General features: G+C 40.6%; 1 protein-coding gene and 1 long non-coding RNA gene across 2 annotated transcripts in view; both read left to right on the top strand.

Moving 5' to 3' along the window:
• Window positions 1-286: 286 nt before the first annotated feature.
• LOC118500405 lies at window positions 287-10,617 on the top strand. The gene is made up of 2 exons (XR_004902965.1): window positions 287-460; window positions 10,474-10,617. It is a non-coding gene; the product is annotated as an uncharacterized LOC118500405 (long non-coding RNA).
• Window positions 10,618-11,118: 501 nt separating this feature from the next.
• The window catches only part of LOC114494158 (nuclear body protein SP140-like protein), a 53,267-nt gene continuing 47,572 nt past the window's right edge, over window positions 11,119-16,813 (top strand). The window contains exons 1-4 of the mRNA XM_036025007.1: window positions 11,119-11,832; window positions 12,669-12,752; window positions 14,041-14,103; window positions 15,864-16,007. Of these exons, the coding sequence (XP_035880900.1) occupies window positions 11,685-11,832; window positions 12,669-12,752; window positions 14,041-14,103; window positions 15,864-16,007 (439 nt within the window). The 5' untranslated portion in view covers window positions 11,119-11,684. The remainder of the gene's footprint in view (window positions 11,833-12,668; window positions 12,753-14,040; window positions 14,104-15,863; window positions 16,008-16,813) is intronic.

Genomic DNA, 16,813 nt, shown 5'->3' with positions numbered 1-16,813 from the left:
AACATGGTTCATTCCCACCCATGTAAGCCCTGCACCCTCTTAGAAAGTTGGGGCAACTGGGGACAGTGGGTTCACAGGTTGTTTTTGTGTCTTTGCACACACAAGGGGACTACAGACGACTGGTTCTGCACCCGCTGGCAGACCAGCTCTTCGGCTTTCCACACCCTGGTTGTCCCTCTTTGTCCTCCATTCCTGCTGCCTCAAGTCCTGATGGCTGAGGACCTCTATCAATATCCTATGGGGCTATAGAAGGGGAAAGGCAGCATAGGGCAGCACACAGTAGTTTCACTTCTCTTTTCCCCATTTGGGTGGAGTCTATTCAGGGTGAGTCTGTTGCACATTTTCTGCTCAGAGCTGGGCAGTCTCACTGAAACCAGGCAGGGGACACCAGAGGCATCAGAGGTCCTGGCAGGATCAAGGGCAGGATGATGGCCACCAAGGGCAGTGACCTCAGCACCAGGTCAGTTTAACTTTCTCTCTGGCAGCCCCGCTGCTTTAGTGCCTGTTATTAGACACCCCGTTAAACCTTGACATTAACCCTGTTTACAAAGACACTCATGCACGGTGTAGTGAAATGCAGGAATACGTAGTGAGGGAAGCGGATCTTTAAACAGCAGAGAGAGAGCCGCTGGTGTGAGTGTAGTTGTCACAACCCATAGGATTCTTGTCTTATAACTACTGCTCCACTCTGGAGCCATTTCAAGTGGGTTGTGCTTCCTGAGGATTTGAGGCAGTGATTTGTTATTTTCTCATGACCTCTGTGCCCTCTCTTTTCCCTCAGGACTCCTCTACTTTCACATAGGTCGTTTCAAAGAGGGTACGTTAGAAAACATAAAATTCAGGTTAAACACCTGACTTTGCAAATCTGGGTGCCTTGGTCTCCTCCATGACCTGTGTTGGGTCAGCACAGGGCCTACTCTGGTCTCAGGCTGGGGGTCTGGTTCTTCCTCCAGGGATCTTGGTAAGGGAGTCAAAGGAGGAGGAGGGCCAGATACCAAAGACTAATGCAGGCTGAGTTCCAGTTGTACTTTCATTTTCTGCCCCTGAGCAGTTTACACATTTGGCAAAGAAAAGGCTAGAAATCCTTTCACATTAGTCATCGCATGGATCCATCTCATTGTTTTTAATGGCCACAAACTACTGCATGGAATCCATACACCATAAGTCTTATACCAACAAGCTCTGAAATAAAATTTCATACTTCTTTATGTTTTTGCATATACCCAAGTATTTGTCTAGTTTCAAAAACCAAAATGTGAAATTGTTGAGGGTAATAACACTCACTTGTTTATACTGCAGATCCTGCTAAGTTGCCTTTTTTATTTTCCTATGGCTGAACCGCTGTATTCTCCCACCACTGGCTGATGAGACATCTGTCCACACCCAGACTTCACAAACGAGCTGGATAAAGGGATGCAGCCTGTTAGTTTGCATTCTCTGATTACATGGGGTTTGCCTGCCTATTGTCTATTTAAATTGCTTCGTCTCTGAATTGTTGGTTTATTTTTGACCAATGTTATTAGTTGAGCTGATTGTCCTTTCTTTAATGACAAGGGATAGTTTGCTGCTTAGTTTGAACTTTATGAATATACTTTTCTTGTCTTTAACTTTGTTTATGTCTTTGTTTTGTTTCTGGTGACTTCTATCATATTAAATCTTGAAATATGGAGTATCTACTTGTAGTATTAATTTAATAAGATGGATACACCTTGGTTATTATAAATAAATAAAAACAATACCAAAAGTTACTGGTGAATTCCATGCAGCTCTACTTAAACACAGTCCTTGTGTTCTTTAAGGTGGCAGATTCAATTTCACCTCTATTTCAGAGATGCTTCCTTCTCCAATATAGTGTAAAACTTTTTATATTTCAAATTTTGTGCAAAATTATTCTTTCATTGATGCAACTTGAGCTCTCACAACTTTATAGGTTCCTTAAACTTTTATTCTTTAGTTTTTTATTTTGTGTTCATAATGGTTCTCTCAAATTCTTTCTCTGTGACAATTATTTTCATTTTAGCTCTTTTTTTCTTTTTGGTTTCTTATAATTTCTAATTGGAAAGAGTTAATTCTCTTTGTTTTTGAGAGTGGTCTCAATTTCCTTCCATAGCTCTGCAGGCTCAACTTTAAATCACATTTTTGTTACTAAATCAAGCAATCTGCACACTTTTGCTTTGTGTAGGTGTTTGTGTGAAATTAAGTGTTTTTGGATGTCTTCTTTGACCACTGGGTTTTTCCTGAAGGTGAACCCTGTCTATAGGTTGGTGTCTGTGTTCCTTCACTTTCTCTCCTGCCTGCCGTGGTTGTACAGCCTACATCACTCATGTTTGACTTTTGCACCATCCTCATCTGGATGAGTTTTTAAAAATATTTTCTGTCTTATCTGAGACTGAATTTCTTGGCATCTATTATACAGTTTGAAGGACTTATCATTTTTCTTGTCGTTTTCTCTGAGGCACCACATTTGGTTAACCATCCTGTTACCCTCTGCTCTACTGCCCTTTTCATTACCCAGTGGCCACATGTGCAGGGTCTGCTCTGTGCTCTCTTTCCTCTGCCATTGGCCTGTAAGAGCCTCTCCTAGTGCCACAATGACTTTCAGAGCACAACAACTTCATAAGAACTTTGACATGTGGCAGAGTGCATCTTCCCATCCTCTTTCCCTTTTCAAAATGCCTCGTCCTTTTGCATGTCCAAACCAGCTTGTCAAAATCTTGGAATTTATATTAGGATTGTAATGAATTTGTGGATTGACTTGAGGAGAACTGACATCATTATGATATCGATTTTGTATGTCATTAATATAGTATATATATACTATTATATGCATACTTTTATGAATTAAAATATATTATTTAGACTTCCAGCCAAGATGGAATTTTAGGTAGATAACACTATGGCTTCCTTCCACAACTGAAAGGGCAATACAAATTTTAAAAACAAAAAAATGCAGAACTTCCAGAAAATTGAATTGTATGGAAGACAGACAACCAACCAAGGAGTTAAAGAAGAAACATTCATCCAGACCAGTAAGAAGGAAGGAGGTGGGCAGCCGAGGCAGAGAGGACTCTAGGCAAGGAGGCGGCTAGAGGACCAGGTGAGGTGGTAGCTGGCAGAGAGGATGGTCCCACATTTCTATATGGATAAATTGGGAGGAACAACTGGGAAGTGAGACAGATCAAGCAACCCAGGGTTCCAGCGTGGGGAAATCAATCCTCAAAACCTCTGACTGAAAAAAGCTGTGGGGTTTGTGGCAACATGGGAAGATCCCACCTTATAGGAGAGTTCACTGGAGAGAACACACAAACCCACTCACCTGGGATTCAACACCAGAAGGGCCCAATGTGCTTGTGGGTAGTGGAGGAAGTGACTGAAAACCAGCCAAGAGCCCAGCAAGCCACATTGTTCCTTCTCAAGACCCCACCCCCATATTGCACCAAAATGCAGGAATATGGGTTGCCTTGCCCTCATGAAGCCTAAGGTTCCACCCCGTACTAAGTAAAAGGCATAGCAACACACACAGAGAAATGGCCCAAATGGAAGAACAAATCAAAGTCCTAGAAAAAATATAAGTATACAATGAAGTGATAGTCAATATATCAGATGCACAGTCCAAACACTGGTAATCAAGATGCTCACAGAAATGGTTGAGTATGGTCACAAAATAGAGGAGAGAGTGAAGGCTGTGAAAAGTGAATTAAAGGAAAATGCACAGGGAACTAACAGTGATGGGATGGAAACCGGGACTCAAATCAACAGTTTGGGCCAGAAGGGAGAAGTAAACGTTCAACCAGAACAGAATGAAGAAACAAGAATTCAAAAAAATGAGTAGAGGTTTAGAAACCTATGGAACAACTTTAAACATTCCAGTGTCTGAATCGTACAGGTGTCAGAAATAGAATAGAAAGAGCAAGAAATTGAAAACTTATTTGAAAAAATAATGAAGGAGAACTCCCCCAGTCTAGCAAAGGAAATAGACTCCCAGGAAATCCAGGAAGCTCAGAGAGTCCCAAGGAAGTTGGACCCAAGGAAGCACACAGCAAGGCACATCATAATTACGTCACCCAAGATTAAAGAGAAGGAGATGGAGAGAATCTTAAAAGCAGCAACAGGAAATGAAAGAGTTACCTACAAAGGAGTTCCCATAAGACTATCAGCTGATTTCTCAAAAGAAACCTTACAGGCAAGAAGGGGCTGGAAAGAAGTATTCAAAGTCATGAAAAGCAAGGACCTACATCCAAGATTTCTCTCTCTAGCAAAGCTCTCGTTTAGAATGAAAGGGCCAATAAAATGCTTCCCAGGTAAGGTCAAGTTCAAAGAGTTCATCATCACCAAGCCCTTATTATACAAAATGTTAAAGGGATTTATCCAAAGAAAAGAAGATCTAAAACTATGAGCAGTAAAATGACAGCAAATTCACAACTATCAACAACCGAACCTAAAAAAAAGAAAAACAAACTAAGTAAACAACTGGAACAGGAAGAGAATCACAGAAATGGAGATAACATGGAGGATTATCAGCAGGGAGGGGGAGGAGGGAGAATGTGGGAAAAGGTACAGGGAATAAGAAGCATAATTGGTAGGTACAAAATAGACAGGGGGAGGTTAAGAATAGTCTAGGAAATGTAGAAGCCAAAGAAGATATATGTACGACCCATGGGCATGAACTAAATGGAGGGGGGGCAATGCATGTGGGAGGAGGGGTGCAAGGCAGAGGGGAATAAGGGGGGGGAATGGTACAACTGTAATAGTATAGTCTATAAAATATATTAAAATATTCTCTAATAAAATTTATAACTTTGTCCCTAGATGTTTTATACTCATTCAGCTACATTTATTTGTAGATATCTTTTTTCTTAAATCTGCATAATTTCAAATCAGCTTTCTAGCTACCTGCTACTAAGATATAAAAATAAATTAATCTTTGTCACTTTCCAATTTTAGTAGCTTATATGGTGATATATATGAACTTACATAATGTATACTTAGGGACAATTTTGTTTCTTTATAATCTTTACACTTATTTTATTTTCTTTGCTTATTGTGTTGGCCAGGACTTCCAGGATTATGATGAGCACAGGTAATGCTAGTAATCATCTGCAAATTGAGCCCAGGTCCAAAGAGGAAGCTTTTCTCACTGTGCCATTATGGTTGATGTTAGCTGTAGGTTTCCTTTCTTAATATGGAAACTTGCACAGATTTTTAAAAAAGTATATCTAATGTTTTCAGTGTATGAGGTGTTTCTGGCCCTGTTTTCTACATTTTCTGCTGTTCTCACTTCCAAACATTATTTAAATAAATTTGGGGGGAATAATTTTATATTTATAGAAAAGTAAAGATACTCTAGAAATTTCTGTACAGTTCACACCTAGTTTCACATCCTGTGATGTGCTGCTCTTACACTGCTGTGATACACTTATCAAAACAGAAAAACCCACATTGCTACATCAGTGTTACTGAAACTGCAGACTTTTTAAATTTTAATGGTTCTTCCATTAAAGTCCTTGTTGAGTTCCAGGATTGACTCCGGGATACCACGTTGCCTTCAGTCATCTTGTCACCTATTCTATGGTCTGTGACAGTTCCTCAGTTTCTCCTTGTTTTTCATGACCCCGAAGTTTGGAAAGTACTAGTCAGGCATTTTGTTAAGTATTCCTCAGTTTTGGTTAATCTTGATTCTTTTCAGTCTGGTGTTATGGGTTTTAGGAAAGAATTCCCTGAGGAGAAGTGCCCTTCTCATCCCTTCTGTCAGGGGAGATGTCAGCCTGACTTATCACCAGGGTTGTTCACCTTGATCACTTGGTTAAGGTGGTGATTGCCAGGCTTCTTTTGCAAACTTGTTATGTTTTCCTCTCCACACTTATTTACAGAGATCATTTTGCTAGTTGATTTTAGCTGTATCCTCAATTGTACTTGAAAAGCTTACTTATGGGTAAAATTTAGGCCTGCAGTGAAGGCAGGAGCCTTTGGGCAGGATTTCTTTTGCTACATCAAGGTACCTGAGGGCACAAGCCCTCCATTCATTTCATCTGGGTTCCCATTGGACTCTCCATCCTGTGTGGCCTGGACTTTGTTTCTATCCCTCACATACTAAGGCTGTCGAACCCAAGGATCTGGTTCTCTAGGATCAAGAAATGCCTTGAAGTCAAATGTGGCTTCTGTGATAACTCCCTGGTTTCTCCTTCCCCTTCACCAAAGTAATAAATCCTTACACTGTTTTCATTTCCTAAATGATTAATAACATTTAAATGCTTTTGCCAACTTTCAGGTTTTATCAGCAGAAAGTGATATAGCACATCCAAGTTGAGGGTATTGAGATTTTTTAAAACTCTCCCTACTGCACCAGAAACCTATGGTCATTGAAAAATGGGGTCATTGATTTGCTCTCATTTCTCAGATTATGGCTTTATTTTTGAGTATATTTTATTGATTATGTTATTCAGTTGTCCCATTTTTTTCTTTCACTTTATTTGCCTCCAATCTGCACACCACATCTGTCTAGATTCCCACCCCTCCTTATTTAATGTCCATGGGTTGTACATATAAATTCTTTGGCTTCTCTATTTCCTACACTATTCTTAACCTTCCCTGTATATTTTGTGCCTACCATTTATGCTTCTTATTCCCTGTACCTTTTCCCCCCTGCACTCCCTCCCCTGCCCCACTGATAATCCTCCATGTGATCTCCATTTCTGTGATTCTCTTCCTGTTCTACTTGTTTGTTTAGTTTCTTGTTTTTGTTTTTTATATTAAGTTGTTGATAGTTGTGAATTTGCTGTCATTTTTCCTGTTCATAGTTTTGATCATCTTTTTCTTAGACAAGTCCCTTTAACATTTCACATAATGTTTGGTGATGATGAACTCCTTGAACTTGACCTTATCTAGGAAGCACTTTATCTGCCCTTCCATTCTAAATGATAGCTTTGCTGGATAAAGTAATCTAGGTGGTGGTAGTCCTTGCTTTTCATGACTTTGAATACTTCTTTCTAGACCCTTCTTGCTTGCAAGGTTTCTTTCGAGAAATCAGCAGATAGTCTTAAGGGAACTCCTTTGTGTGTGTCTCCTTTTCTCTTGCTGCTTTTAAGATTCTCTCCTTATCTTTGATCTTGAGTGATGTAATTATGATGTGCCTTGGTGTGTGCTTCCTTGGGTCCAACTTCTTTGGGACTCTCTGAGCTTCCTGGATTTCCTGGGAGTCTATTTCCTTTGCCAGATTGGGGAAGTTCTCCTTCCTTATGTTTACAAATAAGTTTTCAATTTCTTGCTTTTCCTTTTCTCTTTCTGGCACCCACCTGATTTGGATGTTAGAGCACTTAATATTGTCCCATAGGTTCCTAAGCCTCTCCTTGTAGTTTTAAATTCTTCTGACTTTATTCTGTTCTAGTTGAATGTTTATTGCTTCCTTCTGGTAAGAACCATTGACTTGAGCTCCACTTCCCTTCACTGTTGGTTCTCTGTACATTAACCTTTAATTCACTTTTCATAGCCTTCACTTTTTCCTTTATTATGTGACTATACTCAACAATTTCTGTGAGCATCCTGATTATCAGTGTTTTGAACTCTGCATCTGATAGGTTGTCTACCTCTTCTTTGCTTAGGTGTATTTTTTTCTGGAGCTTTGATCTCTTCTTTCATTTGAGCCATATTTTTTGTCTCAGGTACCTGTTACTTTATAAGGGGTGGGACCTCAGGTATTTGTCAGGGCAGGGCAACCTACATCATTGTGTTGTGGCTCTGTATATGGAAGTCTCTGACTGAAGAAACCTGTGGGGGCTCTGGTTGGTGTATCTCAGTGGATTGAGCTTGGGCCTGTGAACCAAGGAATCACCAGTTCAATTCCTAGTCAGGGAACACGCCTGGGTTGCAGATCAGATCCCCAGTAGGGGCCAATCAGGAGGCAACCACACATGGATGTTTTTCTCCCTTTCTTTCTCTTCCCCTTGCCCCCCTAAAGTCAATAAATATAAATTTAAAAAAATATTGAGTTTTCCAATCTAAAATATTTAATGTCTCTATTTATTTAGACCTTTCATTTTTCTGTACAATGTTTTATACTTTTCTGTGCAAGTCTTGCATTCCATTTGTTTGATTTTTTCTAAGAATTTAATTCTTTTGCCTTACTTTATTTTCAATTTGAGAACCCAATTCTTAAAATTTTATGTTTTCTGGTTGTTTTATAAAAACAATATTATTTTATAAGCTGTGAGGTATTAAATATGCTTAAAGTCTTGTTATGTTGGATTTATTATTTCTATTTCTGCTGATGTTGCCAAAAAAAGTTGAAAGAAGGATCTGAAGGGTCCTGGGTGGAACCTGACACTTGTCACTAAGCCAGTGTTAACAGCCTTGGGTGTGACATTCCACACATTTTCTAACATTTGTTTCAAAGTTTACACATAAGATTTTATTACTTTGATTTATATAAAAATGAGGCCATAATATATTAATCTGAACTTGATATTTTTGTTCATCTATAAAACTATGATCTTCTCAATGATTTCACCTTTAAGTGGAATCTAATCCACAAAACAAACAAGCAAGTAAAATATAACCAGAGACATTAAAATTAAGAACAATCTGACTATAACCAGAGGGGAGGTGAGAGAGGATAATGGGAGGGGGAGGAGGGATGAGATTTCAGGAACAGTTGTTCCTGAAGGTGAGGAACATGTGGAGAAAACCAAGGGTGGGTGGAATCAGGGGACGGAAGTAGGGCTGCCTGGTGTGGGAGAGAGGGATGGCATGGGAGAGAAACACAGACAACTGTACTTGAACAACAATAAAATTTTTAAAAAAGAAGTAAAAAAGGTAAGGGTGAACTATTTGAGAGTTGTTTCAGGCAGCTAATTTGTACAAATCTATGTTACTTTCAGATGTTATGGTTATAGTATTTGCCTGTTTTTAAGAATTTATAAGTTGTTGTGACTTATTATTCAAAATAAATGTTTACTCTTGTAATCAATTTTGTAAAAAAAACCCCATGATATTCCATCTAAATTAGTAAAAGTAAATAGGTATGTAATATTCCACTAGTATGTATTTATTATAATATATTAAACCATTTATCTGAATGGAAAATCATATTGTTTTCAGGTTTGGTGGTCATATTAAGTTTTATTGTTGGTTTTGGCTATTGAAACAATGCTTCAATAAATGCTTTTGTACCTACGGGTATCTAATAAAAAATATTTACTTGTGATATATGTGTCTAGTACTCAAGAAAATCAATGGACAAAACAAATGAACATCTCTGTCTTAATGGCATATGTATATTTAGAGGGAAGAGTGACAATAAGAGAATAAATTTTAAATAAAATACAGAAGTAATTAATTTAATATGTTAAGGAAGGCTAAGACATGGTAGAAAAAAAAAGAAAACAGAGGGAGCTAAATTAGGAATTGGGAGTATAAGGTCAGGGTGAAGGAGCTGAAGTTTTTATTTCAAATAAATTGGTCAAAGCAGGTCCCATTGAGAAGGTGACATGGAACAAGGGCCTCAAGGAGATGAGGCAGTTAGTTCACTAAATGGATATCTGAACAAAGAACACTCTATGCAGGGGAGACAGCACTAAGTTTCTAGGGCTCACGTGTGCCTGGTGCAGTCAAGGAACAGCAGAGAGGCAGGTTTGGCCAGAGGAAGTGAGCTAGGGGACAGGGGAGAAGAGCTGGACTATTTCGGGCCCCTTGAGTACTGTAAGAACTTGTCTTTCTTCTGAGGGGGAAATAAGGCACTACTGAAAGTTCTGGAACTCTAGTTTCTGTAAGTTGCAAACTGGTGTTTTTTATTTCCATAGGCTAGGTTCCCAAAGTGGGGTGACTTCTGGACCAATATGGACTCTATCTTTGAATTTATTGCAATATGTTTTCAGTAAAGTCTTTAGCAATTTCTGCTCATACCAGCAATGAACATCTGCTTCTCTGAATCTTCTCCATCACTGCTTGGTCACTTATGAAGTTGTGTTTGCCAATTTAGTAGGCAAAAAGGGATGTTTATCTTGTATGAATACTTATGTTTATTGGACATTTTAGTTTTCCCTAAGTTGCCTGTTCAGGTCCATTTTCTTTGGCATCATAAGTCATACTTTATGAACTAACAAGCAAAATAGATAAAGGACAGGTTGACAGCTGTTGGGTGTTATGTGGCTGGGTGGAGGGTGGAGGGATTGAGCAAAAAAGAAAAAAAAGAGGAAGACCTCATGCCAGGGGAACGGGGGTGGGTTCTGGGGGGATGAATGGTGATGGACAGAGGCTTGGCCTGGGTGGTTAACACACAATACAGTGTACAGATGATGTGTTGCAGAAATGTACACCTGAATTAGGTTCAGGGGATGTAACTAATAAAACTGTCAGCTGATTTCTCAAAAAAACCTTTTGAGGCCAGAAGGGATTGGCAAGAAACATTCAAAGTTGTGAAAAGTGGGGACCTACAGCCAAAGATTGCTACCATTTTGTCATGGTATCCTTTCTCTCTAGAATGTCTGCAGAGGACCAGTACATATATAACAGTGTTAAGGAGACTGCAGGCAAGCTCTTCAAAAGGCATAAGGTGGACATTTCACATGCAATAAAAACACCATTTCCTTTCTTTGAAATGCTCCGGGACCATGAATTCATCACTGATGAAAAATATAAAGTAAGTGAGGTTTACTTTGTCACAATCGCACACAGCACTGAACTTTGTTTTGTTCTGATATATTTGAAGTCAAATGTCAGAGAACAACGAGACAACTGAGGAGTCTCCTGTGAGTGGGGACCTTCTCATGTAGTGCTGTAAGTGTCCCTATAGGTCAGAAGGGAGGAGAGAAACAGGCATTACTGGAAACAGTCCTGCTCCTAACTGAAGGGAAAAGTGCCCTGTGGTGCCCCCAGAGTTTGGTGAATAGCCCTGGAGACAGGTTGGATCCACACATGAGTAATGCCTTGTAGGATTTATGTATACAATATAGCACAAATTAGGAAGAACAGTAATTTTAACGAATGGAGGAATAAGCTTAATGATTTCATTTAATGAAATAGTAATTGTCACAGCGTTTCATTTCAATAAATATCACTTTAAATATTTAGATTGAGAACATTAAAATCCCCCGAGAATAAATGTCTGGTGACATTTTTTCCTATGTTTTGCTTTTCTGTTGGTATTTCTGGAGTATTGGAATTCTGTTAATTTTAGCAAAAAACTTAAGCATAAATGCAGAGTACAAGTTCTGTCTTTCCCTATGAATATGCTTACTTTATGGCAAAGTTCACAGGAAGGGAAAGATCATCAGCTGGCTTGCCTGAGCCCTTCTAGGCTGAGTCTGTCCTGGGGAAGGGACAAGTGTTTTCTAGTCAAAAGAACAGCAGCTCATCACCTGCTAAATCGATTCCTAAAACATTTGGCTGGGCTCTGCAAAGGATACACAGCACTTAACATGAACCTATTTTTGTTGAACAAAATTGTTACTCCTTCTATCTACTATAAGTGAGGATAAGGAGATTAAATTCACAAACAGATGTTTTCTAGGAGACAGATTTAGTTGTTCTACTTAGTGGTCATACAAACATATATAAATTCTAAACTTTTACATCAGAAGATACTATCTAGGGAAATTGTCATACATTAACAATAAAATCACTATCTGGAGGCTGTTCTGTATTTATATTTTCCCCATTCACTATTTTTTAAGGAGTATCAAGCAAAGCTTATGCGAACTCCTGTAGAAGCAGCTGTATATGATATTCTTACTGAACTGCAGGAGACATTTGACTTGCCCCTTCTGCGTGATTTGTTCAGCAACACCATCATGAAGAAATATCCTGATTTATGTCGCAGTTACACAATCTTCAAAAGAGGTAATTAGGTTTATTACTAACTTTTTGATGTCCATGGCCAATTTTTTTTCCACAAGTATATACTGAGTTCCTTCCATGTGCCAAACACTGTGCTAGGCGGTGGAGCTACAGCAGTTAAGAAGCAGACATAGCATGAGCCTCTCAAAGCTTATAACATAATGGATACAGTATAACACACACCAGGTGGTCTGTTTAACCAGGCATTTAGACTTGCGGGACATGCAGAGACACAGTGGCATCAGATTTACTTAGAAGAACAAACGACAAGAAACATAACATCCCTAAAGGGTGGCGTCAGCCACTGCTCTTCTGTGAGACCCTTTGTAGTGGTCCACACAGCAGTTCATCAAGTGGTGTACTACCTGCCTCGAGTGACAGCTTAGCTATTAGTGTAGGATCCACCTGTTTTAGCCACACCATGCCCATGGGAATCGGTGTCTCATGTAACAACTCTACAATCATAACTTACCGCAACCCCACAAGGAAAGAGCCAACTTACAAGAGTCATCACATTGGAGGAAGACCAAATATGGCTTAGAGTTCATTCCTAGTCCCTCCCAGGTCACAGGCAATCTCCCTACATACTGTCACTGCTTGTTTTTCACCCTAAACACAGTGTTGGCCTAGTAACACAGAGGGAGGCCACTTTCATCAGGTTTCCAGAGTAATGAGCAAGAAAATTAACCCAAAGTCAAACTTGCTTTTAAAGAAGAGGAAAAGGTTTTATTATGACATACTCCACAACACACGTGGAAATTCTGAAACATGCAATTTGAGGAGACGTCACTATTCTGGATGGGGATCTCTAACTATCTTCTTCTCTTGCCTTCTCTCAGAGATATCAAACATAAGCAATTACCTGGAAAGTGATGCAGAAGAAAACAAGGGGAGATCTGATAGCCAACTAAGCCTTGAACAAGGTGATTGCAACCAGATAAAAACTGATTCTCATCTGCTTAGAGGAAAGGAGAAAGGGAGGTGGGCTCTGAGGCCAGAGTAAGGTTTGGGAATCTGGGGAGAAGCATAGAGGAACCTGGAGAAGGCAGCGGTGGGTATATGTGTGAGCACTGGCCCAGGGGTCAATCTTGTAGGAGTAGCTGTGACAGGAGACCATGAGCCCAATAATCAAGACAGGAACCCAGAGTGTCAGGAAACCAGATTTAACAAGAATGCTGACCTGGAAGTAATTGTGATTTAGAAAAACCCTGTAAGAGAAGATCAGTGTGAAGCTGTGGAGGACTAGGAACTGTGGGCACAAGGTCAACATCACATAGGAGATCCTTGATGATGACAGAAAATGGGACTGATGTAAATATAGGGGATGCTGTTCAAGAGCAGGAATGTTCAAGGACATAGGCAGGCATATGAGGAAAGAAGAGAGGAAGTGGTAAGACGTGGAGGAGAAGATGGTTATAATTTGAGGGAGAGAGAAGGAAGAGAAATGAAAGACAGGAAAAGGAGGTAAAGGACAGAATAAAACAACTATATTATTAAGAGCTTACTTATTGAACATTTACTCATGCAGTCGTGGGCTTAGTGCTCACACCTGCCCTTGGGGAGCAGTCTCACTATCTGCCCATTTGTGAAAAGGACTGAAATCTAGAGAGACTGTGTATGCAGTTGGCTTGGGGTCAAATAGGCAAGATAAACCTAGATATTCTGGACCCCGAGCCTGTGTTCCTAACCCTGTACACACCAGATAGTCTCATGGAAAAGACAGAAGCCTGAGTCAAAAATAGGAAACATAAGCAGAGAGAAACACATAGAAAGAAGAATACCAGGAGTTGGAGGGAGTGCAGGAAATCAGACACTGAATCTCATGAAAAGTCCAATAGTACAGAAAAACAGGCATGCAGAGTCATGGTGTGGTGTGAAGGGAAGTGGGGAAGAGAGAACAAGATTTTGTAGAATGTAAGGGCACCAGTCAAAGGCAGCTCTAAAAGTTCATGGTGACTTCGGGTGACATGAAAAGCCATCTGCAGTTACTGAGTGGCTTGTGAGCAATCTCAGTAGATGGCCTGGCTGAGGCCAGCAGTGTAGTGGATGGCTACAGTCACAGGGGAACCCCGAGGTCCAGATGACGCCTGTATTAATACCTGGGGGAGGTGACCATCAAGTCTTACCTTGTAAAGGTTTACATGGGACTAGAGGAAAACAGCACAGCTCACACTTCAATTTCTGAAATAAATTTCTACTTTCTTCCCCCAGGAACTGATAGAAACTCATATCCAAACCTGCCTTGGAGTGGCCCACATCCCATGAATTACACTGGTGTGTTTCTAGTAACTGTTTTATGATCATTTGCTATTCTTGTCTTATTCTGGCATGTGCTATGGGGGTGGGGGTAGGGCTGATTCTTTTTAGTGCTGATTGTCCAGAATAGTCATTCTTTGCATCTGCATTTTCCCCAAAGATTTAGATAACAGAGTCTTCCTTTTACTGGTTTTTGGGAGGGCTGGTTCTTCCCTACCTCCTGCATGTGCTGCCAGCTCCTGCTATCCTTGGCCTGGACCTATTGCCCATGCACCTGGTTTCACAAGCCTTCTGCCTCTGTCTCGCTTAACACTGGCTGCAGCCTTGCTTTGATGTCACACCCAGCAGTGGCCAGCACTGCAGTGAGAAGAGGGGGGTAGGGATAATGAGTGTTCCTCCTGGGCCAGGATCTCTCATGTGTTGGGTCCCTTACACAGGACCACAAACACCATGTGAATCTGTGCAAACCCTCTCCCTTCATCTCCAGGGCTGCAGGCCTGGAGCTGCTCTAAAACACCCTGGAAGACATATTATGTAGCCTCCACTGGGATGTGTTATTCAAGAAAGGATATTTTAAATTAATAACACATTTTTACTAAAAAAATTCAGAATGATTTTTGAGAGCACCTTTATACTTTTCACAAGTCATGTTTACTCAAAAAGTTAATGTTTAAGAGTATAAAACATCCAACATGCATCAATCCATATTTTTAGTACTTTATCTACCAGTGAGCTGGTGGGAACAGGAGGGGTGAGAGGAAGGAATAGTGGTGAGTAATGGGCAGAAAAGGGTTTCACTGTGTGTGTGTGTGTGTGTGTGTGTATCTGTAGGGGGGTGTGGTGGGAGGGAGCAATGACCCAAATATTGCAAACAAACCACCAATAAATGTGTCCAAGAGTCTGACTCATCTAGGAAGGTTGACTGTGACAAGCACAGGGGCAGAAAAGGCTGTGTCTTGTGCCCCTCCTTCCAAGAGGGGGCTCCAAAGAACTATGGATATTGCATTAGAATGCACCAGAGCCCAAGTTCTATGTTAAAATTGTGAGAATTAATTTAGTAAATAATATTTTTTATAAATTACTTTGCTTAGAAAAATAGTTCTAAATGAAAAAAGCCAAGCTGCAATGAAAGTAATGTTTATCCATTCATACACAATGGGAGTTGGTGGGAACAGAGTGGGATGGATCAATGGAGTCAATAATGCACAGAGGAGGTTCACTGTGGGGAAGGGGGTGTGTAGGTCCTGGGAGGTTTACTCAGATTCATTCCTTATCTTTTCCTGCTCTGCTCTGCCCTCTAACTCTGGCCACAGACCGCTGCAGATTTGCTTGCCAGCTCCATTGTACTGCGTCCAGCTGAGTTCCTAACCTGGTAGACAGTAGCAAGACATTAGAGGATGGGAGCAAGGGAGAAGCCGGTATATATTGCTGTCACTTTCTCGGGCCTCAACTCTGACAGTAGCTGCATCTTCCCCATGACACCACTTCTCACCAAGCAGGCCAGCCATAGTCCACCTTGTCTCTACCCAGTGACCTTGGAATATGACCTTGGCACAGACCTCACCCTTAGTCCTTCACATACCTTGCTCTTGACCATTTTGAGAGCTGCCACATTCTTCCATTTGGGCTTCTTGGCTCTTCCATCAGCTGTATAACTAATCATCTGGACTAAATTCCCTCTGCTCTAAAGTTTAGACAGCTTCTTATTGTATTTTCCTGCTGGACCCTGATTGATGCAGGAAGCAAATTAAATATCTATGAATCCAAATGTGGTCTAGGTACAGCCACATCTGATAATGGACTCTCAAATCACATCTCTGAAGAAGAGATAAGTGTGATTGTTCATACAACCACTGGAAACAGCGATGCCCTAGAAAGCCAACAAGCGAATGAACAATGTGCCCAGCAGTCTGAGCCAGCAGGTAAGACTGAATGTTTGGGTTGGATGAGTGTGGAGGGGAACAGGGAGGTGGAGGGACTCAGTGTGGTGGATACAGTCACAAGAGTAGAACTTCACTAATGATGAGAGTGCTTAAGATGGAGAAAACATAAAGACAAAATTGACATAGAAAGGGCATTCACAGGTCACAAAAACAATGAAGAAATACAGTAGGAGAAAGTAAGAAACATGGTAGAGAATGGATAAACTGAAGGTTCACATAGGGCACAGCAAGGTCAGGTCTAGGGGTGAGGCAGGCACCCAGAGGCTTGTGAAGAGGATCTCACTCTCAGCACCTCCTGTGCTGTAGAGAACTACTTTGCTTCACCCTGGACCCTGCTGGGCCCTGGTGCACAGTGATATAATAAATGTAGAGAAGTAAGTATGAGTAGAACAAGATATAGAGGGAAATAAATATCAATAAATAGTAAAAATCGGGAGACAACAACAACCCTATGTCAAGAATGAGTAAAGGAGAATGAATGGAGAACTGATAGAGAGGGGACCAAGCTTTGTCTGATTGGAGGAGACAGTCTCCACAAAGAAGGCACAAGGGGCTGATCCTAATTCCACTGGGAAGGTAAGGTGTCCACACTGATGAAAATGGCCTGAGAACCTTCTTAGGTAAAAATAGGCCTCTCCTCTGAAAAGTAGAATCACAAGTAAAAATAAAAAAAAACCAGAGTTAACAGAGGCACAAAGGAAGGACAGAGCTGAGCAGCAGGAAAGGAGAGAGTGGGGGAGCTCTCCCTGCAGTGGGATAACAGGGAGAAGGGCTTAATTGTAGTG

This window comes from Phyllostomus discolor, chromosome 4, assembly GCF_004126475.2.
Source record: "Phyllostomus discolor isolate MPI-MPIP mPhyDis1 chromosome 4, mPhyDis1.pri.v3, whole genome shotgun sequence".
Classification (NCBI taxonomy): Eukaryota; Metazoa; Chordata; class Mammalia; order Chiroptera; family Phyllostomidae; genus Phyllostomus; species Phyllostomus discolor.
This window is presented reverse-complemented; position numbering and strand designations above follow the sequence as displayed.